The 27935-nt window shown below is 40.5% G+C and overlaps 1 protein-coding gene across 2 annotated transcripts in view; it reads left to right on the top strand.

The window, feature by feature from the left end:
• ARHGAP24 (Rho GTPase activating protein 24) overlaps window positions 1-27935 on the top strand; it is a 416617-nt gene that overhangs the window by 355302 nt on the left and 33380 nt on the right. For both annotated transcript variants that reach the window (XM_083367563.1, XM_083367564.1), the window contains one exon: window positions 18582-18789. In XM_083367563.1, the coding sequence (XP_083223689.1) occupies window positions 18582-18789 (208 nt within the window). The remainder of the gene's footprint in view (window positions 1-18581; window positions 18790-27935) is intronic.

Genomic DNA, 27935 nt, shown 5'->3' with positions numbered 1-27935 from the left:
GTTTGCTTGCATGCCTTCTGCAGCTCACTTCTTTTTTCATTTCCCTGCTGCAAAAAAAACCAACAAACCCCACAACCTTTTCATGCTGGTTGTCCCACCCCCTTTTGCTTAATTATTATACTTCTAATCAATGCATAGGATTTTCCCTGGGCATGTGTGTGCATGCATGTGTGTCTAACACAGCTGCTGGTGGCGGTAGTACAAAATGTGTTATTGAGGGGAAGAGCAGGCGTAGCATTAGTTTTAAAAACATAAAAAAGAATTCCCCAGAACTGACCCAGTTGGCAAACCCTATGGCACACAGATATAGGGCATAAGAGTAAGCACAGTCTCTACTAGACTGTTTAGTTTTAATTACATTCCCCTTACCTGTGACAGTTAATGACTCCTCATCTCTGGAGGCAATATGTTCTTTGGCACGAAGCCTTGAAACTCATGTATTAATATAAAAAGGGACAGTGTGCTTTTTGTGATGGGAGGGGACCCAAGGAACTAAATATCTTTATTGTACAGATCTGAGATAAGACTTAAGAAATAGGATCTTGCCTTGGATCAAGAGAAACTCAGTGATCCCTTTATCGTCAGTCTTCTGTTGGTATCATTCGATTTATTTCCAGTGGGAAACTTGGAAAGAAATGAAATAAATAAGGGACAGTAAGACACTGTCAGAGTTTCACTCTATGTGCAATGACCACGTAGCAAAGGAATTGTATCATGTGTATAAGTCATTTCCTAAATGTATTTAACATGCTGCGTAAAGCATGTTTGGGTTGATTATAATGCAAGTCTCAGGATTATGTACAATTGCAGTGAAGTATTTAAAGAAGTCTTTTTGTTGCTGATATTTTTTTTTAAAAAAAAGGATAGACCTTTCTGTCACTTTCCAGAAATTTAATAAATGATCTCAACATTCTGAACATCCTTTTAAACATTTCTATTTTTTTAAAAAAAATCTCTAGACAAAATTCAGTGATACTTCAAGGGATATATGAAGTTATTTGGGTAGTCTTTTAGAAACCATTTGCTTTTTGGGAAATTTAAACTTTAGTTTTTCCTACAAAAGAGTCTCCAGATTCATCTCCAATGACATCTTGAAGCCCACTGTAGAATTAGGAGATTCCATTCAGGGTAGATTTCTTCTGAGGATATTTTTCAGTGTGAATTCTTTCCATCTGGAGATAATACAGACCACTCCCTCAACTGATTCCAACCCAGATAGTGAAAATCAGAGGAACAGGGCCATCTCAGCTCAGCTGTGATCAATTTTAGCTCAGAACTGACCATCAGAGACCCTACTGAACAAAAAAAAATGGCGTTTGATCTGCCACATCTGACTAAATCAGAATTAAAAATCTCATTTCTTAGCAAGCTTTAAAGCAAAGAGCAAGCACAGAATTTTGAGGATCAAAGCAATGAGCAAGATCAAGAAATGACCATCCAGCCTTCTTGGATTCATATCCAGAAGAGATACTATATCAAGAATCTTTCCTCATAAACTTGAGACTTTTCTAGTTTTCCTGAAGTTTTTATTGTACTTAAATCTCCCAGAATTCGGCGATCTCACAAGATCCTTAACATTTAGACATTTTAAAATATCTTTTTGTTCACAGATGTCAGTTCAGGAGGTGTTCATGGCCTAATATTTGCTTATATGGTGATCAGCAAAAGCTTTCAATGGCAATCCACTAAATAAATAGATAAACAAATGATTGAAAACTGATGCTTCAGAAATTTTGGAGTGTCACATTAGCCCAGGTAGCTTAGAATGGATTGCAACCAGGTTACCTTTTCTGACACACTGGGAGTTAAGCTTTGGGGAAGTTAGTTTGATTTATTTTCTAGAGAATATGATTGCCTGCTGGGTGCGAGCATCCAATATTTTGGAATGTGGTTTTATTTCTTTGTTTTTATACCATCCCTCTACAAAAAAGCTTTCCTAGTTACTGCATAGTTGACAAAAAAAATAAAGTATTAAAAGCATAAAAATCTTGCCATTTAAGTCTTAAGCTAAAAGCTAAACTGAAGAATTTTTAAATAATTCAGTCTGAATGAGGTTTTGTTCTTGAAGGGTGAGTACACATGAGTGTTGAAATACTCACTATTCAAAATTTAATAACACATGCAACGCAAAAACGCTCATAAAACGATGTTTTAGGGAAATATTCACTAAATACACAATGTGGCAAAATTTACAAACGTATATAACATTAGTGGACTTTCCAAAAAAATACATTAGGAAGTGTGCAAAACTGCAAATGGTAAAATGCACAAGAGAGTCTGGATTTTCACACAAGAAAATTGTTACGAATTTACAATAATAATAATAAACCTTTATTGTCAAAGTACAACATGTGTACATTGAAATTAGCTGAGCCTCCCCCCGTGCTCCCTCCCCCCAACACACAGTGACAACAAACCCTCCATCCTACCACACCATGTGAACCAACTACACCACACACCGGCCTCCCAAGTCAATTCTGCATAAGTTCACAGAGATTATATCCCATTCAAAAGCCTAACAGCCCACGGATAAAAGCTGTTTTTCAGCCTGTTGGTACGGCTGGCTATATTCCTATATCTTCTACCCGATGGTAGGAGAGTAAAGAGATACCGTCCAGGGTGTGAGTCATCCCTGAGAATTTTCCTCACTCTTCCAAGGCAACCAGCCCTGGCTATGTCATCCAGTGGTGTCAGGGGACAGCCCACAATGTCTTGTGCTTTGCTCACTACCCTCTGTAATACTTTCCTGTTTGCGGCTGTCAGACCAGCATACCAAACCACGATACCATACGAGAGGACGCTCTCTATAGTAGACCGGTAAAAGAGGGTCATTAGCCGTTGTTCTACCCTGTTCTTCCGCAAGACCCTAAGACAGTGAAGCCTCTGTTGGGCCTTTCTAGCCACCTGGGTTGTGTTAACTTTCCAGGTCAGATCTTCGCAGAGGTAGACTCCCAGAAATTTAAAGGAGGAAACTCTCTCCACACAGTCCTCCCCGATGTAAAGTGGGGCAGGTTCCTCCTTTTTTCTCCGGAAGTCTAACACCATCTCTTTCGTCTTGCCGATGTTTAGGTGCAAGTTGTTGTTACTACACCATATGGATAGTTTTTGTACCTCCACCCTGTATGCTGTCTCATCCCCACCTGTAATAAGACCCACCACAGTTGTATCATCTGCGAACTTGATTATCGCAGTGGATGGGTCAGATGATACACAATCATAAGTGTATAAAGAATACAGGTAGGGGCTAAGCACACAGCCCTGTGGCGTGCCGGTGCAAAGCTTCAGGGAGGTGGACAAAGCAGACCCGACCCTCACTGTTTGTAACCGGTCCGTAAGAAAGTCTTGAATCCAATCGCAGATGGCGGGGGAGAATTTACAAACTAATAGCCGAAACAAACTAAACATCAGAAAAATTAGAAACAACAAAGGAAACAGCAAGGATGTGTAAATTCATCTCTCCTCTGTCAAATGCAGTGCCTGAAAAGTAATACTTGGCTCCTTTCTGCTTCAGAAGAATAAAAAGACACTCCTTTTGCCTGGTATTTAGAAGGCAGAGAGTTTCTTTATTTTTTAATAGACCTATTTTTATACGTTCCTTGTGTCTGTTTACAGGATTGCACATTCTATCCCTGTCTGCCCATCTCATTTCATGTTGCCTTCAGCCACAATGGAATCTATAAACAGGCCTGAAGAAGGCCTTGGATTTATTTAGATGCAAATAGAACTCTTGAGAAATCTAGGATCCTGTCTCTTAAGGATTTTTGCTCACACGTACAGATAGTCCTCTATTTACAAACCTCACTTAGTGAACAAGCACTAAGAAAAGTGGCTTATAACGTTTTTCATACTTGCCACTTCATACTTGCAGCATCCCCATGGTCATGTGATCAAAATGTGGATGCTTGGCAGCTGGTTCATATTTGTGACGGTTGCAGGGTCCCTGCAGTGCCGCGAGATCCCCTTTTGCAAGCTTCTGACCCGCACAGCCAGATGGAGAAGCCAGATTCACTTATCAACCGTGTTGCTAACTTAACAACTACATATATTCACTTAACAACTGCGGCAAGAAAGGTCGTAAAATGGAGCAAAACTCACTTACCAAATGTTTCGCTGAGGAATTGTGCTCGTTAGTCAAGAGCGCCACTACTTGAACTCTGAGAAATGAAAGTAGAATTTGCCTTCAAGGTAAAATGAATGGACCCCTCCAGGAGAAGATGGGATTGGCAAGATGTGAAGATAAATGGGATGAGTCCAGTCTGCACAACCCCTTGTTCCACCCAGTTTGAAGCTTTCACAACTTTAGGGGATAAACCAAACAAGAGTTGTCAGTAGAGTAGGGGGAGAGGAAGGAAATATGTATTGCATCTTTGTGCCTGACATAAGGGCTTTGGGGTGGGGGTGAGGAACGGTCCTTGGTGCTCTCTGAGCTTGTTTCCTTGCAGACATTTCATTACTCAAACTAGCCCTAGCACTGATGATGTGACCTGGTTTGGTAATGAAACGTCTTCAAGAAAGCAACCAAGCTCAGAGAGCACCAAGGACTCCTCATTTCAACCCTGAGCTGCAAATTATTGTTTTATTGTTAAGGGCTTCTGAAATGGTGAAGTCTTCGAAAAGGCTTTTTTCAGGAGTTCTTAATAATTGAACAGGTTCATAATGAGACAGGCTGTCCCTTATGAAGACAGGTCATAAGCTGCTCAGAGCTTTGAAGATTAAAATCAATGTTTCAAATTGATCGCAGAAAACAATTAGCAAGCAGCAGAACATGGCACAGCAGCTTTTCCAACACTGGTGTCACATGGTGCCTATTCTGTGCACTAGATAGTATCCCAGCTGCTGACTTAATACTCCTGTTCAACAGCATTGTCTCCTGAATAAGACCGACCGTTGTACAAAATTAATCCAGAAATATTTACTGGCAGGCAAGTCCAGAGTAGACAGCTCTCTATTTTCTTACATTTCTTAATGGGTTTACTCAGTCCTCTGAAAGAGTATGTCAACAGTCTGTAGAAAATCAATAGTACAGCTTGAATGCTTGATAACCATATGGCTCTTATGTCCATGAAATCCAACGTGTTAGTGAATCAACTGTGAACTTATCTTCTCTGATTAAATATCTGCCCATCTTCATCTATGCAAAATCAACTTCTCGAGTTCCGATTTCCCCCAAGTGTTCTCTGCTTGAAACTTTTCATGCTTTTTACAGCATATTCACAAAGCAAAATGGAAATATGTACTTAAGCTTGCTTAATTTGAAGAAATTAGAAGATTCATCTTGACAGATGTATTCATAACAGAAAGCATACATTCTAGTACTTTAAGGATAAAATTCCCTTACATTCTCATCTTTGTCTTTCTCTCCTATGTGCCATCCTCTCTCATTTCTCCTCTTTTCTTCTTTCTTTGAGGGCTGACAGATCTTTCTTTCCTGGGCCAGTTTTGCCCATTTTTGCAAAGAGTGTGGACAAAATATTTACCAAAAAATTCCCTGTTTACTAGGACTCTAAAACAAAACCAAAATAATAATAATAATAATAATAATAATAATAATAATAATAATAATAATAATAATAATAATAATAAAATAGAAGCATATGGTACCTATATTCTTATGAACTTTGGTTTCTCCTGGAGCTTTTGTGAAGCCAGTGGGTATCTTCAGCTGACATTAAAGAGAGACCCAATCTAGAACTAAGGAGAAATTCCCTAACAATGAGAACAATTAATCAGTGGAACGGCTTGGCTCCAGAACTTGTGGGTGTTGCATTGTTGGAGGTTTACAAGAAGAGATTGGACAGCCACTTGTCTGGAATTGTATAGGGCCTCCTGCTTGAGCAGGGGGCTGAACTAGAGGACCTCCAAGATCCCTTCCAACTCTGTTATTCTGTTTACATTTTTCAAAAGAATTTGAGTTGGGTCCCCTATTCTATCTTGTCTTTGGATTTCCATGAAACCTCATCCAGTCTCACTCATTGCCCTAAAATGTCTTGATCCTTGTCTGGGGAAAAAAAGAATTGTTTTCACTAACCACTAACTGAAATGTAGCTTTTTGTTCAATAATGCATGTCCACCACAAAGTGATATCTGGCCTCTAGATTCCAAAAGGCTAGTTTACATGCCTTGGTAAGGCCAGTGATGGGATTCAGCCGGTTCGCACCAGTTCGGCAGAGCTGGTAGCTAAATTTTGTTCAGTTCGGAGAACTAACTGAATGCACACCCCTTCTGGAAGTCCATTCTAGGCCTAGGAGACCTGGAGGAGGCCTCCCAGGCTAGAACGGCCATCCGGAAGTGCGGGGATGCCACTCCCAGAAGTCCATTCTAGGCCTAGGAGACCTGGAGGAGGCATCCTAGGCTAGAACAGCCCGCTGGAAGTGTGGGGATCCACTTCCGGAAGTCTGTATTAGACCTCGGAGGCCCAGGCCTGCATCCACACAGAGAACCGGTTGTTCAGGGATTTGAATCCCACCACTGGGTAAAGCCACACTTGGAATACTGTATCCAGTTTTGGTCACCACAATGTAAAGAAGATGTTGAGACTCTAGAAAGAAAGAGTACAGAGAAGAGCAACAAAGATGATTAGGGGAATGGAGGCTAAAACATATAAGGAACGGTTGCTGGAATTGGGGATGTCTAGTGTAATGAAGAGAAGTTCAAGGGGTGACAGGATAGCAGTGTTCCAATATCTCAGGGGCTGCCCCAAAGAAGAGGGAGTCAAGCTATTCTCCAAAGCACCTGAAGGCAGGACAAGAAGCAAACTAACCAAAGAGAGAAGCAACCTAGAACTAAGGAGAAACTTCCTGACTATTAGAACAATTAACCAGTGGAACAACCTGCCTCCAGAACCTGTGAATGCTCCAACACTGGAAATTTCTAAGAAGAGATTGGACAGCCATTTGTCTAAAATGGTATGGGGCTTCCTGCCTGTGCAGGGGGTTGGACTAGATCACCTCCAAGGCCCCTTCCAACATTTATTTTTATTTTTATTATTATTATTATTATTATTATTATTATTATTATTATTATTATTATTATTATTATTATTATTATTATTATAGTTACCCATGGCAGAAGTGGATCTCAAAAGCAATTTAGGAAGGACCTAGAATAAGGAACTAAAACTGTTTGTTTTTACAGCTTAATTAAGTCCACTTAGTTAATTTACCCCTACCTGGTACAACTGAATGGTATAAGATCTCCTTCTCAAGCAGCGGATTGGACTAGAAGACCTCCAAGGCAGTTCTGTGACTCTTTCTCCAGCAGAAGGATGTCCTCACCTGGAGCCACCTGCTCCACTGATACTGGGCCCATTGCCAGTATACCCATTAGAGCAGACATGTCAAACACAAGGCCCGGGGGCCGGATCCGGCCCACGAAGTGGTTTCATGTGGCCCGCGAAGCCATCCTGGAAAGAGTGAGGGAACGGCCCCCACTGCCTTGGCCCTGGCCCAGAGACCCTCCTTCTGCCAGAGACCCTCAGATCTGTCCCACTCCTGCCCAAGCCCCCATAGGCACCCTTGATGTGAATGATGTAGAGCTGGCCACGCCCACCTAGTAGGCCACATGCATTCTAGCCACGCCCACCCAGTAGGCCACACCCACCCTGGCCATACCCACCCAGCCCCCTCAGGGCAACCGCAATGCTGATGCGGCCCTCAATGAAATTGAGTTTGACACCCCTGCATTAGAGGAACAGTACAGGCTGTGGTCTCAGAACTGGCCTGCTCTCAGCTTTTATTACGCTGCACTTGGTAAAGTTTCCTGTTCAGAACTTGAGAAAAAAAAGATTGCTTAATTTGCCATTAATGAGTTTCAAACTCCTTCCCATTTTTTTTTAAAAAATTATCTGCCCAGGACTTTCATAAGAAAATAAGACTGTCAGCTGTTTATCACCCTACAACACATAACCAGCCCTCTGTTCTGAAAGCAATAACCGTTAATGAGAACGGCTTCTTTGCCTATATATTAAAGGAAGGTCAAAGCACAGAATTGCCAGGACTTTCACTGCACGACTGCACCAGATATATCCCTCCCATCAGAGCTGGAAGCCACCTTAAAAACTTGGCTGGTGATATCAAAAAAGCTGAGGGATAAAAAAAAAGTGGATATTTTTATGTTGAGATATAAGCATCAAAAAGTACCAAGATGGACGTGTGCCATAAGTAAAAGGAACAGGTTAAGTTTTGAAGATCAACCCGGTTTCATATCCCAAGAAATGTGCATGGGTATAATTTTATTCCTTGGTTGGTACAGGTACTCCCTGACTTACAGGCAGTTTGTTTAGTGACCATTCAAAGTTATAAGCGCCCTAAATAAAATTACTTACCACCATTTTTCATTCTTACAACCACTGCAGCATCCCCACGGTGACATGGTCAAAATTCAGAGGCTTGGCAACTGGTTCATATTTATGATGGTCCTGGGGTCATATGATCCCCTTTCTGACAAGCAAAGTCAATGGGGAAGCCAGATGCACTTAACAGCCATGTTACTAACTTAACAACTGTGGCAAGAAAAGTCGTAAAATGGGGCAAAACTCAGTTAACAAATATCTCACTTAACAATAGAAATGTCGGGCTCAATTGTGGTCCTAAGTCAAGGACTACCTGTTTCAGCTGTTTACTGCAATTTCTCTGAGCAATAAAGTTCTGAGGAAGAAGAACAATTGAAAAGGAATAAAACCTCCTGGTGTCCAAAGAATTTTTACAAATCGTATTAGAAACAGACATTTGCTATACAGCCCCTGTCCTTGACTTATGACATTATAAGAGACCCAAAAAAAGGTACGACCTGGATTTGCAGTTCCAATGGGGACTCCTCTCACACAATCACATTTTGGATACTTAACACCCTGCCTACATTTACAGGCATTTTGAGTGTCTCACAGTCATGTGACCACAATTTACTAAGGTTTTTTTGCCAGAAAACGGCATCTGCTATTTGCTTCCAATTAAAAAAAAAGTCATTACTGAATGCCTGTAGCATTCATTTAATGACCATCGCAAAACTATGTCATAAAATTGGATTGGTCACCTGATGACCTACTTAACAACTGGCATGGCTTACAATTGTAATTCCAGGCTCAAATAACGGTCATAGGTCAAGGACTAGCTGTAACAGAATTGCCTCAGAGTATTGTTTTGAGCACAAAGGGCCTTTCTCATAAAAGGTAAAACATATTCTGCCATTTTCTCTCCAACATGTTCACGTTACCAAGGTGATATTTTTGTCAAATATTTTCTATTTTGTTTATACTTTTGGTGAGTGTGACAGTTCCTAACCATTCCTAAAATGTCCTAGGATTTTGCTATACTTTGGACATTGTAGCAGATACAAAATGGCAGTCTGATGAACAGGACACCTTGGTGCAGAAAAAAAAAATCTCCAAACCTCTTTGCATGATGTTTTCTCCAGAATGAAGAATGATTAAGCTCGGCTAGGCAAATGGACTCTGTAACTTAAAGAGATTTTCAGTCATGGCTGCCTGTCAGACCTGGGTTGTTAGAGATTCCACGATAAGAGTATTTCTGAAATATTAATGGAATTCACCATTTATCTCCGTTGCAATAATTAATGAGATCAGCCATGCATTATTTGAACACAAAAAAAAGTCACTCCCTTTCTTGGTCCTCAATTTATAATTAATATGTTTAGATACTTGACACTGTAATTTAAGTTTTATATTGTACTAGTTTTCTTTTTTTTTCTTTTTAAAAAGTGATTTACAGTCTAAAGCCTATCTTTCAACAATAAAAAATATGTCGATATGTTTACAGAGTTTCAGATATACGTTTTCAGAGTCTAGTTGTGTTTTGGGCAACCTCACAGTTCACACATATAAGCAACTTATTACAATGAGATCAACCGGCATGGTGGCCTAGAGGTGAAGACCAAGTCTCACTCGAATGAGTGGTGCAATGACTTACAACAGATATTCTGGTTTCAACTGTGGTTGTAAATTGAGGACTACCTGACAAGAATGCAAAAAAATCTAATGTCTTACTTCAGACATGTCAAACACAAGGCCCGGGGGCCAGATCCGGCCTGCGAAGTGGTTTCATGTGGCCCGCGAAGCCATCCTGGAAACAGTAAGGGAACGGCCCCCACTGCCTTGGCCCTGGCCCAGAGACCCTCCTTCTGCCAGAGACCCTCAGATCTGTCCCACTCCTGCCCAGGCCCCCATAGGCACCCTTGATGCGAACGATGTAGAGCTGGCCACGCCCACCCAGTAGGCCATACACACTCTAGCCACGCCCACCCAGTAGGCCACACCCACCCTGGCCACACCCACCCGGCCCCCTGAGGACAACCGCAATGCTGATGCGGCCCTCAATGAAATTGAGTTTGACACCCCTGTCTTACTTGGTCATTAACGTTTTGAAGCTTTGTTGGTGGCCCTCTTTTCTCTTGGTTTAGTTTAGGAATTATAAATGACATATTTCACCAAGTCAAGTCTCTTTCTGGTCATTAGCCATGTGTTTCTCCAAGTTTTTGAGGCATTTTTAGGTGGCCAGTTCTTGATCACTAGCCAAACATTATCTTCAAATTTGATTGGATGTACGGTACTGTTGCTAGAATGGGGGCTGCAGAGACCCAACACATCTTTTCTGCCTTGAACCAGAATAGAGTTCTGGTTGAATTTTTCTCAGATTGACAATGATGTTCTTGGGAAGTGCCGGGGAAATCGGGAGAGTCAGGCAGTTCAAATGAGTATAAAAATTAATTGCAAGCTTAAGCTCTCTACAAGAATCTGAGCTACTAACAGTCAAGGGAAATTAGGGGGAGTTAAGAATAGAAAGGAAGTCAACATGGGCTGGACTTAGATCTGGTGCGGGTGTGCAGGAACTCATGACTTATGACATGTTTGACCCCTTCCTCGGGCTCAGCTTGGTCATCTCCTACAGTTCTTTAGTAAAAAGATGCACGCAAGAATGCCAGAGAAAAACATGCAGAATATGAATACCAGTGAAATTAATATACAAGTGATTCTTTTTGAAAATAAAAGCAAAAATCCACAGTAAGCTGCCGACAATTAAGACAAACTTACAATTGGAAAAAATGTCAGAAATAAAATTCATCAGATTTATCCATTCTTCGTCCAATATTTCTGCAGATGGGATGGGATACTGCTATATTGCTCCCATGTTGATGAAGCCACAGAATGTGTGCTATGCAGAAAATAATGCTGACTTTACTCTTTCTTCCTGATTCTTCTATTAGTTTTTAAAGAATAGAATTGTGTTAATAGCAGGAAGGAGGGGAAGAACACAATAAATAATCTTGGAGAATTCACAGAGTACATATTCTACATTCTGTATAATATAGACTATTAGATATCCTAGAAAGGGAGACAATCAATACTCAAGTACAAGTTTTGCTCCATTATAAGGTTTATAATATTTCTGTAACTCCTTTTCTATAAGTGGCATCAAAACCTTTTCACAGGGATGTTCACGGTGTGGGTATGTTGTGATAATATGACGATATAAATTATATATGTAGATTTTATCCCATTGATTCACAATACCAACCACATAATTCTGGAACCTCCTAAAGCAAAGCTAAGTACAGGAAGTCTTCGACTTACAACAGGTCATTTAGTGACCATTCAAAGTTACAACGGCACTTAAAGAAGTGACTTATGACCGTTTTTCACACTTCCGACCATTGCAGCATCCCCATGGTCATGTGATCAAACTTCAGAGGCTTGGCAACTGAGTCATGTCTATGATGGTTGCAGTATTCTGGCATCATATGATCCTCTTTTGTGACCTTGTGATAAGCAAAGTCAATGGGGGAAGCCAGATTCATTCAACAACTATGTTACTAATTTACCTGCAGTGATTCACTTAACAACTATGGCAAGAAAAGTCGTAAAATGGGGCAAAATTCATTTAACAAATGTCTCACTTAGCCACAGAAATTTTGGGCTTAATCATGGTCGTAAGTCGAGGACTACCTGTATATCCAGACTTATAAAGACACACTTCCTTCTCACCTCCCACACACAGACCCAGCCAGATGGAGCAATGTGGACCACCAATGAATTTCTTAGGAGGTTTATAAGTATGAAACACTCAATATTTTTGAGGAGAGTCATTTGAAATCATTAGTGTGGCAGTTTGCTGTCTTGCCCAGGGTGGGGTGGGGGGCAGACAATGGTGTGCTTTGTAGGTCACAATCTTTCATCTTGCTTGAGTAAGCGAAGAATCCAGCCGTCTCCTGAGCCTGCAACTGTCACAGCTAGTTACAAGGAATTTTACTGCCAGTCGTAACCTCATTGTCCTTGCAAAGAGAGTTTAGTGATTCTTCACTAAGAAGAGAGGCTGAGTTTTGTTATATTCCACACTCCATCAAAAAGCATCACCAGTGCACTCTAGAAGTAGTCTGTAATTTAATAACACTATACACAGTGGCAAAGAAAACACCACAATGCAAATTAGCAAATAGAACAGACATGTGAAACACAAGGCCCGGGGGTCGGATCCAGCCTGCGAAGTGGTTTCATGTGGCCCGCAAAGCCGTCCTGGAAACAGTGAGGGAACGGCCCCCACTGCCTTGGCCCTGGCCCAGAGATCCTCCTTCCGCCAGAGACCCTCAGATCTGTCCCACTCCTGCCCAGGCCCCCATAGGCACCCTTGATGCGAACAATGTAGAGCTGGCCATGCCCACCCAGTAGGCCATACGCACTCTGGCCACGCCCACCCAGTAGGCCACGCCCACCCTGGGCATACCCACCCGGCCCCTTGAGGGCAACCACAATGCTGATGCGGCCCTCAATGAAATTGAGTTTGACACCCCTGAAATAGCGGATGAGATAGCGATGCTTTTGTTCTTGGTAGGAAGCTGCTTGAAACTGTAGTCTGAACCTCTCAGGGATGTTTGGCAGGATTAGGGCGAATCTTAATGGTCTGAACTATGACAGTTTGATCTCATTGGTGTCATCACTTTTCAAAATCACATTAAATGGAATAGTGTAGCCGAGTTTGGTCCATGTTTTAAAAGGAGTGCCAAAGCAGTAGCCAGAGGAAATAGAAAACAGGTGAAAAACACTAAGGAGGTGTTTTCTACATATCTAGAACATTTTCACCGTGAAAAATATTTATGAATGAAGTGTTCACTCATAAATATTAATCAATATGTATTCATTCATAAATATTAAACTCTATGAGTTGCATAAATTCTACCTTCTTTAATGTTATGACAATCTCACCGTGAATAATTGGCCAATCTATATATAGAAAAAAAACCTGTAGAATTTCCCAGTACTTCCCTGTTTTCTTATCTCAGGTGTGCTGAAATTAATTTAAGTGTGTCAAAGTTATTCAGGTATTCAAAATTTATTTGTGGCTGTCAGATGTATTAACAACCTGCAATACCTATCGTTCCAGAAAGTAATATATAATTTAGGCCGGGCACTTCTCCAGCCTAATACCATCCACATGTGTTGGAACACAAGTGTCAAAATCTCTATTCAAATATTTGGGGATTATGGGAAATGTAATATATCGTATTTGAAGAATGCCAGATTTGGTAAAGGAAAGGGAAAGTAGCAAAGGAACAGCAGGAAACAATTATAAGACAGAAATATTTTATTTAAATCGTATTTAAAGTAGACCAAAGCAACGAGTACTTAGTAACAATCATTCAGTATTCTAATAGGGTTAGGAAAATGTGGTAGATCAGCAAGGCCAAATCCTTAGCTCAACATTTTTTAGGAAGGGAGCACATAGAGGACAGAGAATAATGCTTTGAGATACTGGAAGGGACGCGGTGGCTCAGTGGGTTAGGACGCTGAGCTTGTCGATCAGATGGTCGGCAGTTTGGCGGGTCGAATCCCGAGTGAGCACCTGTTACTCATCCCAGCTTCTGCCAACCTAGCAGTTCGAAAGCACGTAAAAATGCAAGTAGAAAAATAGGGACCACTATGGTGGGAAGGTAACAGCGTTCTGTGCACCTTTGGCGTCTAGTCATGCCAGCCTCATGACCACGGAGACGTCCTCAGACAAGTGCTGGCTCTTCGGCTTTGAAACGGAGATAAGCACCAGCCCCTAGAGTCGGAAACAACTAGCATGCATGTGCGGGGGAACCTTTACCTTTACCTTTTTACTGGAAGATGCAAAGCATCAAGTTATCAATCACTTCTAGAACTTTCCAGTTCATTCAAACCATAGTGGAAAGCATGGCTACTCTATATTCTTCTGTATTCTTCTTTTGCTTGGATCCCCCATCACTGTTTCCTCAAAGTTGAGGAAATTAGTTACTCCAGATCCAGTGGTGGAATTCAAATATGTGAACAACTGGTTCTCTGTGTGGATGCCGCTTCCAGAAGTCCATTCTGGGCCTGGGCAACAAAAAGTTAGCTACCGGTTGTGCCAAACTGGTGCGAACTAGCTGAATCCCACCACTGTCCAAATCTACTCTGGGATCTGGAGGACTTGATATTGGACCATCTCTGATGAATGAAGGAACTTTGTATCCAAAATGCCTCCATCATGTTCTGCCTTCAGAATGTGTCACTGTCAAGACTGATTTGCCTTTTCACCTAAATTTTCTCTTTTGCTCATATGGAATGGAAGGGTGGGAGGAATGGGGTCTAGGCAACTGATAGCCAAGGCCAGCTCTTGAAGGAGAAGTGGACTGTTCCCATAACAAGAAGAAATATTACTATTGGACAATGTGAACACCCGGTGGGTGGTGGTGAGGGAGTCTATCGTTTAGTAAGCAAGTTTTTGAGCGGAAGAACCAGAGCTGGTTTCGCTTTCTTCTGTGCCAATGTAAACTTTCAGTAAAATATTATACTCTTGGTAAAATCATGTCCCAGGTGTTTTTTTTTCTTCTGGAAATGCCTACTGGAAAGTTGACAGTCACTTCACTGTACAAGGCTAGCTATTACCAATGGAAAGATTGCTGAAAGTAAAACAAACCCACATAGCATTCCATTGATGTATCCGAGCAGGAGATGGTTCACAATAGAGATTTTCCATTGAATTTGTTTTCATCATTAATGCCCTCCTAACCTTGTTTGCTCTGTAACCCACCAGTGGGTGATATCCCAAACTAAATAACCCTTTTTTGTTGTTTCCATTTAAAAAAGGTCCAAAGAGTGTGCCTAAAAATTCAGTTAAGAACACCACACTCTTATGAGATTTTCTCTTATGAGATTTTTCATTTTTTTCTTTGCCATCTGCAACATTCTGCAAAGTCATAACATGGACTCACCAGATTAAAAAAAATGCTGACCCTTGGCATTTTCTTATAATTTGGGACAAATAAAGATCTAACCACTAATCCATCTTGTATATATAAAAGTTAGAGCTGTGGTGCCACAGTGGTTAGAATGCAGTATTGCAAGCTAATTTTGCTGACTGCCAGCTGTTTGATTCTGACCGGCTCAGGATTGACTCATCCTTCCAGCCTTCCAAGGTGGGTAAAATGAGGACCCAGATTATTGGGGGACAATAGGCTGACTCTGTAAACCACTTAGAGAGGGCTGTAAAGCACTGTGAAGCAGTATATAAGTCTAAGTGCGATTGCTATTGCTGTTAGAAATGTCATGCTGGTCTTTTATAAATCTTGACCTACTTTCTGACTAGCCCTGATTTTTTAGATTCTCCATTCCCACTGTACAAGAGAAAATTGGTAGAAGTCAAAGTAATAATCAAAATCACAATTAGAGGTTCTCTCATTGAAAAGATAATTTGAAAACAGCTTTAATAATAATAATAATAATAATAATAATAATAATAATAATAATAATAATAATAATAATAGAAGATTGTTTTTTGCACTATACAGTATTTAAATTTTAATGGGTGGGGTTGGCACTCCCTTTCTCATCCACTCCATATACTGATAAAACTCAAGATACTTCAATGGCCAGCTATTCTAAGCATGTTCTTAAGGTGAGATATAGTCTCTCTGACAAATGGGTGCTTAATTAAACATCTTCATTAATAGCAAACCCAACAGTTGCTCAAGCATTCTCTTCCTTGTGAAACAGCTCTACTGTCAGAATATTTATGCTGGTTCCATATTGAAAAAGTCTCCTGCATTTTCTTACCAGCCTATTCAAATTGATGGAAAATAATCTTCTTTTGAAATATATCTTCAAAGAAGAGAATTGTATGTATGTATGCGTGCATGCGTGTGTGCGTATGTGTGTGTATGTACTTGATTTCCCTTGATTTCTGTGTCACCTATCTCGTCTAGATTTTGGTGAAGTCCTGATGAATGGACTATTGTGTTATTGCATTTATTTACTTTCTTGTTGACCAAATGTTACGTGTAAATGTCCCGTATTTCATTTATACCCTCATTCCTGCAGACCTCTGACTTCTGACATTTCAATCCAAGCCCAAAATTGTCGTAAGAATTCTGCCCATGACACTTTGCAGTTTTGTAATTAGCACAAGTAGCCATAGAGATTTAAACATAGGAGGGAAATCAAAAGGAATTGCTGAATTGTGAGAATACATTTTTTTCTAGGAGCTGAGGGAGGGAACCTTTGAGAAACTGCACATCAAACTTTAGCACAGCGTTCATTTCTGCTAATGCTTAAACAAAGCCTGCTTCTGTTCAACTTCCACCACCTGTAAAACCACTTCCTTCTGGAAAAAAAAACCTTCTGTAATGATTTCCAACGTATTATTTCAAGCATCACTGCAGTTTTGAAACGTCAAACAATGGACCGGTACAGTTTATGGAATGAGTATGGATGAAGGGTCTGGAGGATGACAATATATAACCAGATAGGTCTTCTTCTCTGTCGTCATTATGACTAATGTGGCTGAAACATTACAAATAAACAAGTGTTTACTTTTAAAACAGAAGCTGATTTGTCCTTGAGCCTTTGCCAGAAAGATAAAAGAAAATGCAGCTAAAATACAATGCAAGCAGTGTTGGTTGCTAATAGAAACATGATGGGAAAAAGACGGACACCCTTCAACAGGAAACTAGCAGAACTAGGCACAAATGGAGATTCACTTGGATTGCAGAGGAATAAGATTATAAGAGGACTTTCCTGGGTCTCAGATCTCAAGACTGTTTGGACAAGAGCACCTTAAGAAACAATTTCCTAATGCATGACAAAGATAACTTTGCTAAGGTTTTAACATGAAATTTGCTCATGTTTGTTTTGCTCAGCTTTGCTTGCAAATACCTTTAGCTGCCCCATGTTGTTTGCATGCAACTTTCAGAGCATTTCCTTTTTTAAGGATGAGAAACTTCTTCCAAACATAATAGAAAAATGGCTTGATGCTCCCTTATCACACAGAAAGTTCTAAATGATGAATTATACTGTTTTTACCCAACAGGATGAGGAGATTTCAACTCTATTAAATAATAATGACAGCATTTCTGTCCTTTTCTTTTCTTTCTTTCTTTCTTTCTTTTTTCTTTCTTTCTTTCTTTCTTTCTTTCTTTCTTTCTTTCTTTCTTTCTTTCTTTCTTTCTTTTTCCTTCCTTCCTTCTCTCTCTCTTGCTTTCTTGCTTTCATTTTTTTTCACTTTCTCTCCCTCTTTCTCTCCTTTTTGCTGTTTCTCCTTGAAGGAGAGGTGAGAATATATGGGGGAGCATTTGTGTTTGTCCTGGTGCTGTTGTTTAGAAATAGATAAATGTTGATTAAGAATTGTGCTCTGTTTAAAATTTATTCTTTGTTCAATTATTTTTATGTCTCTTTATAATTAAAGGGCATGACATTTTCTCTCAGTTTGGAAAAAAAAAACCTTCAAGGAATCTGTGCTACTGAGCTTTAAAAAAAATTATAAACTTATATGGCCATCTATCTTTTACAGAATAAGCCTAGCTAGGTCACAATAATATTCAATAAAAGCAGAGTAAATTGAAGTGACCAAACCTCATGACCACACCATCCAGCCCAGGGGTAGGCAACCTTGGCTCTTTTATGACTCATGGACTTCAATTCCCAGAATTCCTGAGCCAGCCACGCTGAGGGAAAAGGGAGAGGTTCCCATGCTGAGCCATGCTGGCTCAGGAATTCTGGGAGTTGAAGTCCACGAGTCATAAAAGAGCCAAGGTTGCCTACCCCTGATCTAGCCCAATCACAGGGCCTCAACATCCCATAAACTCTAGGTATTCCTACATTTTGAAGGGCTCACTTCTACCCTAGACCAAATGCTAGGCAAAGAGTCATTTTTTACAGCCCACCAGAAGACTAATAGTATGGACATCCTCTGAATGTCCTCTTTGTGTGTGTGTTTGTATTTTGTGGGTGTGTGGGTATGTCTGATATCCCAACAGATGGCAACATTTAAGGGAAGGCAGCTTGAGCTACAATGCATTTTCCCGTATTGGTGGCAGATCAGCTTCATGTTGTGGTCTACCAGATTTCTTATATTTATGTATATAGTTACGTACATTCCGTTGGCCCTTTCTTCTTACGCCTTGTAGTGAAATAAACTTGTAGTCCTTTTGAACTCTATTCTGGTTCCTGATTTCTTGCACCTGACATCATTACAGTTAATGTAGTTTTAGTGTTAGGGTTTCCCAGGCCCAGGTAAAATGATGCAATGCAAGACATATTGACTGTCGACAGTATTTACAGCTATTGTTGTCATACACAGGAATATTTGGGCAGAAGCTGGAAGACACAGTTCGTTATGAGAAACGATATGGAAACCATTTGGCTCCGTTGCTGGTGGAACAGTGTGTAGATTTTATTCGCCTGCGGGGGCTGAAGGAGGAGGGACTTTTCCGGTTGCCAGGCCAGGCTAACCTCGTCAAAGAGTTACAGGATGCCTTTGATTGTGGAGAGAAGCCACTGTTTGACAGGTAAGGCCACAAATGTATCTTTTCTATAGACTTTTCTTTCAGAGCTCAAAGAACGTATTTCTCAAAGCAACCCTTCACCCTACAGTCCGCCATGTCTGTTTGACTATAACCCTACATGCATTTGTTACATGAGGGCAAGTACAAATTCAATCCAGCATGGTCGCGTTGACTGGAGATTTTGGGAGTTGTGAACCCCACACTCCTGTAAGACACCAGGTTGGAGAAAACTGTGTTAAAAAACTTACCGTTGTGGCAATTTATAATAAAAGGAGATTCGGACTTGAAATGTCTAATTCAAATTCATTGTCAGGTATAAATCCTTCCAAATCATTCAGATGTGTTAATAATTATTCAATATACTAATAATGAATGTGAGATTTGGGTCTCCATTACACTTTCAAAACTGTTTCAGAAATATCTGATAGAACCTAGGGCTTTCTTTAAAGAAGTATTACACCTCTCAGAGTCACTGCTTATGAGATGGGCAGACATATACATTTGATAAAATTATAAGCTTCCATGTTATTCGAGAATTCTTGATTTGGTAGAACTGTTTCCCTCAGTCTGATAGTCTATTGAGACTAAACATTCCAAAATGCTGAGAACTGAGAACTGGAGGCAACAGAGGGTGACTTAATATTTCACTACCAAGAATCCTACCTTTCACGTTATTCTCCGTATATTTTTTTTAGTCTTGCGAAGTATTTTATGTTTTTCCTTTCACTCTGTTCATGGGCCAATTGCTCTCTTTTTACAGTATGACTGTTCTTCTCGCCTTTCTCTCTTTCCAAAAACTCCTACTCACATCCGACCAGCTATAAGGCGACTGTCATAATATCTTGATGAAATGAGCAACTTGTCTGTGCATACTGCCAATCTAAAGAGGCAGTTTTTATAAGACAAAATAAAATGCCAAGTATAAGTTTGTAGTTTGATTGATGATGCCACTGCATATGAAATAATAACCATTTATTAAGGGTCAGGCCTTGGCACTATCTGGTTCAATATTGCTGACAATGACTGGGACTCTACGGCATTTCAGACAATTTAGTTCATAACAGAGGAGAAGATTTATAGCTCACGGTTGAACTGTGGGGTCCTTGGTGCTCTCTGAGTTTGGCTGTTTTCCTGTAGACATTTCAGATGTTATCTAGTTGGGTAAGGAAATGTCTGCAAGAAAACAACCAAGTTCAGAGAGCACCAAGGACACCACTTTGATTTTTCCTCTCCTTGACACAAAGACTTCCAGGTAGATGTAGTTTCCCTAGGTCACCTGTGACCCAGATGTTCATCTTAACCCATTCATTCATCATTTGTCAGTAGAATCCATCACTGTTTGGAAGTTCATAACGCTCTGCTGGTTGTTTCGCCTTCCAGGCATGGTAATTGCACCTGAAGCTGTTTGTGCATTAATTTAATCCACAGTGAACAGTCTGCGTAAAAACATATCCATATGAGATCCTTTTTCATACAGATGTGCACTCCTTTACTCGGTAACAATTCTACGCCTAGGAGTTTTCTCAAGAGAGATAATGCTGAAAAGAAAGTTCCAGCTGAGCTCCTGTGATTTTAAAGATTAAGCACATTTTTGCTGGGCTCAGCAACTGTCAGTTAGTGGTGGCTATTCTAAAAAATGGACCTTGCAGGAAAACACAAGTCGACAAAAGAAACTTTGCAGAGTTTTGCTGTTCAGTGTCTTTCTGACTTGCTATACTGTACCTGCCTGAAGGCACAAGCTGTTTAATTGGCCCAAAAGTGGACTGGAGGCTCAACCTCTTCACACTGTGGCAAATTACAGGCACACATACAAGTCATATATTTACAAAGGATGGTCCTGAACGTACAGTTCCTTAAAATAAAAGGGAACAAAAATATAGTTGCCAGTTTCAGCTGAAATTAATCATCCGCGCACACCTGAAATAGGTGCATGTCACATATTTGCACGGACGTGCATACATGTATGCACCTGCCAGAAGCTACATTCCTCCAAAACAAAGGGCAGGGCCAAGAACAAATATATACTAATTAAGTTAACTGCTACCAATTAAAGTTAATTTCTTGCAAAATGAAATGTCCCAATTGCAAAAATTGTTCTCTATCTGCATATGGCAACCAATCTCTTTCCGATGCATAACTCAATTTCACACAAAGAAATGAAAGAACACACACACACACACACACACACACTTTCTTCCTTTCAGTTTACCGGGCAAGAAACTCTTACAAGCTAATCTTCAAATCATCTGCTGTAGCCATTTATTTCTGGTGCCCAGAGCTTTGTTGTCATCACTTCCCTTTATACTTATCAGCAAGTATAAAAATTTCCCTCCCAAAAAATAAACAAATATTGGTAATTATCATAGGGAGGACTTTGAATGTATTTCCCTCCCTTTGGAATAGCAATGTAGTTATATCCCTTCATTAATTTTCTTCATTTCCCATAAGAAAAGAGTGTAAAGGCCATAGCTAAAACCTAAGGGTCTTAACCTCTCCCTTATGTACCTTAGCCGTTCAAAAGCACGTAAAAATGCAAGTAGAAAAATAGGGACCACTACGGTGGGAAGGTAACAGTGTTCCGTGCGCCTTTGGCGTCTAGTCATGCCGGCCACATGACCACGGAGACGTCCTCGGACAAGCGCTGGCTCTTCGGCTTTGAAACAGAGATGAGCACCGGCCCCTTGAGTCGGAAACAACTAGCACGCATGTGCGGGGGAACCTTTACCTTTACCTTTTTACTGGAAGATGCAAAGCATCAAGTTATCAATCACTTCTAGAACTTTCCAGTTCATTCAAACCATAGTGGAAAGCATGGCTATTCTATATTCTTCTGTATTCTTCTTTTGCTTGGATCCTCTATCACCATTTCCTCAAAGTTGAGGAAATTAGTTACTCCAGATCCAGTGGTGGAATTCAAATATGTGACCAACTGGTTCTCTGTGTGGATGCCACTTCCAGAAGTCCATTCTGGGCCTGGGCAACAAAAAATTAGCTACTGGTTCTGCCAAACTGGTGCGTCCCAGCTTCTGCCAACCTAGCAGTTCGAAAGCACGTAAAAATGCAAGTAGAAAAATAGGGACCACTACGGTGGGAAGGTAACAGCGTTCCGTGCACCTTTGGCATCTAGTCATGCCAGCCACATGACCACAGAGATGTCCTCGGACAAGCGCTGGCTCTTCGGCTTTGAAACGGAGATGAACACCGGCCCCTAGAGTCGGAAACGACTAGCACGCATGTGCGGGGGAACCTTTACCTTTACCTTTACTGTATGTACCTTAACTGACAATTTAAAGTTGATCAGGGATCTTACCTTAGAAGCCGGTTTGTCTAAGACTCACCTGGGCAACCCAACAGAGGGAGTGGATGATACAGGGTACCCGGTTATCTGCTCAGTTTCCTGTTGCTCACCTTGACTTTTTTTTTTTAAAAAATGGACAATTACAGATGTTAGCTAGAGGCAGTCACTAATAGTATTCCTTTGGTTTTTCACAGACATGCAAAATTTAAGTAGGAAAGTTCAAGGCTGAAAATCTAAATATCCCTGAATATCCTTCTGTACAGGTAGTCCTTGACTTATGACCACAATGGAGCCAACATTTCTGTTGCTAAGCAAGACTTAAGTGACTTTTGTCCCATTTTGTGATCTTTCTTGCCACAGTTGTTAAGTGAATCACTGCAGTTGTTAGTAACACGGTTGTAAGTTTCATCTGACTTCCCCATGGACTTTGCTTGTCAGAATGTCAGACCCTGGGATACTGCAAACGTCATAAGTACGTGTCAGTTGCCAAGCATCTGAATTTTGACCACATGACCATGGGGATGTGGCAGCAATCATGAGAGTGAAAAGTATTTTTTAATACTGAGTTTGTTTATTTGTTAAGGCTTTTTAATTCACTTCTTTATCTTCAATACCTTTACTTTTTTAAACTTCTCCATGGCAGTTGCACAATGTGCAAGAAGAAAAAGCACTGGATTCCATAAATAGTACAATGAAGGGAGAAAGGAAGGATAAATGTACTTATAATCGAGATTGCTTCAAATCAGTCTGTTATTTAATTGTACTTTTATGGGCCTCAATAGTTGACTTCTTTATTGTTTTGCTTTAATACAGTATGTAACATGTTATAGTTTTCTAACTGGAGTGTGAAGAGGTGGGGCTGAATTCAAGCAGGCCTGGTTATATTGATATTCATCTTCCCAGCAAAACAACTATGACATATATTTCCCAGATTTTGAGTGTATGCGTGAGTCCGGGTATATTCAAGAAACAGTGATAACATCCATACTGAAACCAATTTCACTTAAACATCCTCACTAATGAAAAGGAAATCACAGCTAAAACACGTACTAGTTTTTGTTGGCAATTTTTAGAGTGCCTTGAAGTTAGAGCAGGAAATGTTATTCTCAGCAGCACAACAATTAGGCATTTCTAATTGCGTTTTGGTTTTTTTCTGTTTTTTAATTTTCTGTGAAGGAGCTAGAGATATTAACCAAGCCCACATTTCCTCTCTGAAAGTACAAAATTTCACCATCCTTAAGCATACCATTGGGGGAGGTGACAAGCAAGGGAACTCTTTGTGGGACAAAGGGTGGGTGGGCCACTGTATCTTTCACACTGTATTTATTAACTCCCAAAAGATGTGGACAACACAAATCCTTTTGTGTTTTGATGATGATATCGCAAATGTATGGCTTAACTCAGGGCTCTTCAAACTTGGTCCTTTTATGACTTGTGGACTTCAACTCCCAGAATTGAGGAATTCTGGGAGTTGAAGTCCACAAGTCATAAAAGGGCCAAATTTGAAGTCCCCTGGATTTTCTGGTGGAATATTTAAACTAAATTAACTCACTGTCCCACTGTCAATTAACTCACTGTCCCACAGCAGGGACAGTGAGTTAATTGATATAGAACATCCCTGTCCCCGCCAAACTAAAAATTAAAGGACTATCAATGCATGTAACATAGATGTGTGTGTGGACAAGCTTCTATTAGTGAGTGCCACACAAAGTGCACTAACCAAATAGGTGGTAAGACAATAGGGGTACTCAGGCACCACACAGGTTATGTAGAAAGTAAACACAGGGTCAGACATAAAGGACTCAAATGTCTATACACTAATGCACAGAGTATGAACAGCAAACAGGGTGAACTAGAAATTCAGGTTAATGAGGGCAGATATGATATTGTTGCCATTACGGAAACATGGTGGGATGAAACCCACAAATGGAACACACAGCTAGAGGGATTTAAATTATTTAAAAGAAACAGACCAAATAAAAGAGGAGGTGGAGTTGCCTTCTATATAAGGAATAACTACATCTCTACAGAAATGGAGCACAACAATAATGAAAACTGTAAACTTGAATGCATTTGAGTCAATATAAAAGGGGGGGGAATGACATTGCCATAGGTGTATACTATAGGCCACCCAACCAAACAGAGGAAATGAACTTTTTGCTAATCAGCTAACTAAGGTATGTAGGAAGCACATCACAATAGTAATGGGGGACTTTAACTACCCTGACATCAACTGGGAGACAAACTCCGCACCAAGTGGAAGATCAAACAGATTCCTGACAAACCTAGCAGACAACTTTGCCACCCAAAAAGTAGAGAAGGGAACTAGGGGATTAGCCATTTTGGATCTAATTCTCACTAACAGAGATGAAATGATGAACAGAGATGAAATGAAACCACAGGAACCTTGGGAGGAAGTGATCATGCAATATTGGAATTCAACATTATGGAAGCACAAGCAATAGAATACAGTCAAACTAGAGTCTTGGACTTTAAGAGAGCTAATTTCAATAAACTTAGAGAGGGTTTGGGAAGGATTCCATGGATGAGAATCCTCAAGGGGAAAACAACTCAAGAAGCTTGGGAAATTTTGAAAAGTGAGATAATAAAAGCCCAATCTAGCACAATACCAACGAAGAGGAAAAATAACAGCTCTCAAAAGAAACCAGCGTGGCTGCATAAAGAACTCTCTGACAAATTGAAAGATAAAAAGGACAAGTATAGAAAGTGGAAAGAGGGGCACATAACTAAGTCAGAATATCAGCAAATAGCTCGACCCTGCAAAGATGAAGTGAGGAAAGCTAAGGCTCAAAATGAACTAAGGCTTGTGACCAAAGTCAACAATAACAAAAAAAGCTTCTTTCAACATGTAAAAAACAAGAAAAAAGTGAAGGAAATGATTGGTCCATTAGTGGGTGAAAGTGGCAAGAAGGTGACAAGCGACAAGCAACAGGGAGAAAGCAGAACTATTTAACTTGTTTTTTGCATCTGTCTTTACACAAAGGGGAAAAACTATCAAAAATAGTGCCAGAATAGAAACACAAGTTAAGATAGGCAAGAAAATGGTAAGTGAGCACCTGTGCAGTCTAGACGAGTTCAAATCACCAGGACCAGATGGATTACACCCCAAGGTTCTCAAGGAAATGGCAGATGTGATATCAGAACCACTGAACTATATTTTTCAAAGATCCTGGAGCACTGGGGAACTACCAGAGGATTGGAAAAGAGCTGATGTAGTTCCCATCTTCAAAAAAGAAAAAAAATGGATCCAGGAAATTATAGACCTATCAGCCTGACCTCAATACCTGGGAAGATTCTGGAAAAGATAATCAAACAACGAATCAGCGAGCACCTAGAGGCAAACAAAGTCATTACTAAAAGCCAACATGGGTTTGTCAAAAACAGATCATGCCAGACAAATCTTATTGCATTCTTTGACCAAGTGACAAAATTAGTGGATCAGAGGAATGCTGTGGATATAATTTACTTGGACTTCAGTAAGGCATTTGATAAAGTAGATCACAACCTTCTACTTGATAAGATAGATGGATTTGTAGCTGGCTGATCGGCCGTACTCAGCGTGTGGTCCTCAATGGAACCTCATCTACGTGGAGGGAAGTATGTAGTGGGGTGCCCCAGGGCTCTGTTCTGGGCCCAGTGCTCTTCAACATCTTCATCAACGATTTGGACAAAGGGATAAATGGGGAACTCATCAAATTTGCAGACAACACCAAGATGGCAGGAATAGCCAACACTCCAGAAGACAGGCTTAAGACACAGGAGGATCTGGACAGACTTGAACACTGGGCGCTATCTAACAAAATGAAATTCAATGGTGAAGAAAGTAAGGTTCTACATTTAGGCAAGAAAATGTACAGGTATAGTATAGGGGGTGCCTTGCTCAATAGTAGTAACTGTGAGAGGGATCTTGGAGTCCTAGTGGACAATCACTTAAATATGAGCCAGCAGTGTGCTGCAGCTGCCAAAAAAGCCAACACAGTGCTAGGCTGCATTAACAGAGGAATAGAATCAAGATCACGTGAAGTATTAATACCACTTTACAATGCCTTGGAAAGGCCCCACTTGGAATACTGCATCCAGTTTTGGTCACCACGATGTAAAAAAGATGTTGAGACTCTAGAAAGAAAGAGTACAGAGAAGAGCAACAAAGATAATTAGGGGATTGGAGACTCAAACATATAAGAAACGGCTGCTGGAATGGGGTATGTCTAGTTTAATGAAGAGAAGGATGAGGGGGGACATGATAACAGTATTCCAATATCTCAGGGCTGCCACAAAGAGGAGGGACTCAAGCTATTCTCCAAAGCGCCCAAAGGCAGGACAAGAAGCAATGGATGAAAACTAATCAAGAAGCGAAGCAACCTAGAACTAAGGAAAAATTTCCTGACAGTTAGAACAATTAACCAGTGGAACAACCTGCCTCCAGAAGCTCTGAGCGCTCCAACACTGGAAGTTTCTAAGAAGAGACTGGACAGCCATTTGTCCGAAATGGTATAGGGTTTCTTGCCTGAGCAGGGGGTTGAACTAGATGACCTCCAAGGTCCTTTCCAACTTTATTATTATTATTATTATTATTATTATTATTATTATTATTATTATTATTGTTATTGTTATTGTTGTTGTTGTTGTTGTTGTTGTTATTGTTATTGTTATTGTTATTGTTATTATATCTTGCAAGTGCCAGGATGATCCATTTCATTTCAGAGTTGCAGTGTAAAGTATCACCTTATGAATACATAAGAACATTCAAAGTCTTAACTGTTCACATGTTTTCTCCACCTTTCTACATTCACCTTTGTTAAGGTGAATGTGACTCAACTTGTATTTGCTGACCATCATTTGTTTAGAACATTGCTGCGTTGTAGAATCAGAACTGAAATGGAATTTAAAGGCAGTCCAATCCAACTCCTATTTTGACTGTTTGCAATTCGCAACCCCATGGGCCATAGCAGAACAGGCTGCCCTGTCCTCCACTGTCTATCTCTGAGTTTGCCCAAATTCGTGTTCATTCTGTCAGTGACATGATCTAACCATCTCATCCTCTGCCCCGTTCCCCTACTCCTTTTGCTTTCCATCTTTCATAACATCAGTCTTTTCCACGGAGTCCTCTCTTCTCATTTGGTGGCCAAAGTATTTGAGCTTCAGCTTCAGTGTCTGTCCTTCCAAAGAAGAGTCAGGGTTGGTTTCCTTTAGGTTTGATTGATTTGATCTCCTTGCAGTCCAAGAGACTCTCAAGAGACTTTTCCATCATCACAATTCAAAGTGTCAATTCTTCAATGCTCAGCCTTCCTTATGATCCCACTCTCACAGCCCTACATTATTAGTGATATAGTTTACCTTCCATCTTAAAATAGCCCTGGTAGATATTTCAGATACACTTTTGCTTTCTGCAAATCAGGATGAAAAAAGTAGGGAGTGATTCCTCTCTCTCTCTCTGTCTCTCTCTCTCTCTGTCTCTCTCTGTCTCTCTCTGTCTCTGTCTCTGTCTCTCTCTGTCTCTCTCTGTCTCTCTCTCTCTCTCTCTCTCTCTCTCTCTCTCTCTCTCTCTCTCCCTCCCTCCCTCCCTCCCTCCCTCCCTCCACCCAATTTTATTGGCTCCTTGGACTACCCCCAAAATGATAGGAACTATAGCATGAATCTGGTGCCAACGATGTCTAGAGGAACCATTCAGAAATGGCAGGTTTTTAGGTGATAAGCTATTAAGAGCAGGAGGAAGAAAGAATGTCAACAGATAGATGGGAATTTTGGAGACATGCTCAATATTCTATGCCCTCAGTGAACATTGGCTGACCTAATAAATGATTTGTAACGTAGAGCAAGCCATGCAGAA

This window comes from Vipera ursinii (assembly GCF_947247035.1).
Source record: "Vipera ursinii genome assembly, chromosome: 7".
NCBI lineage: Eukaryota > Metazoa > Chordata > Lepidosauria > Squamata > Viperidae > Vipera > Vipera ursinii.
Note: the sequence above shows the minus strand (reverse complement) of the source record. Positions and strands in the feature narration are given on the sequence as shown.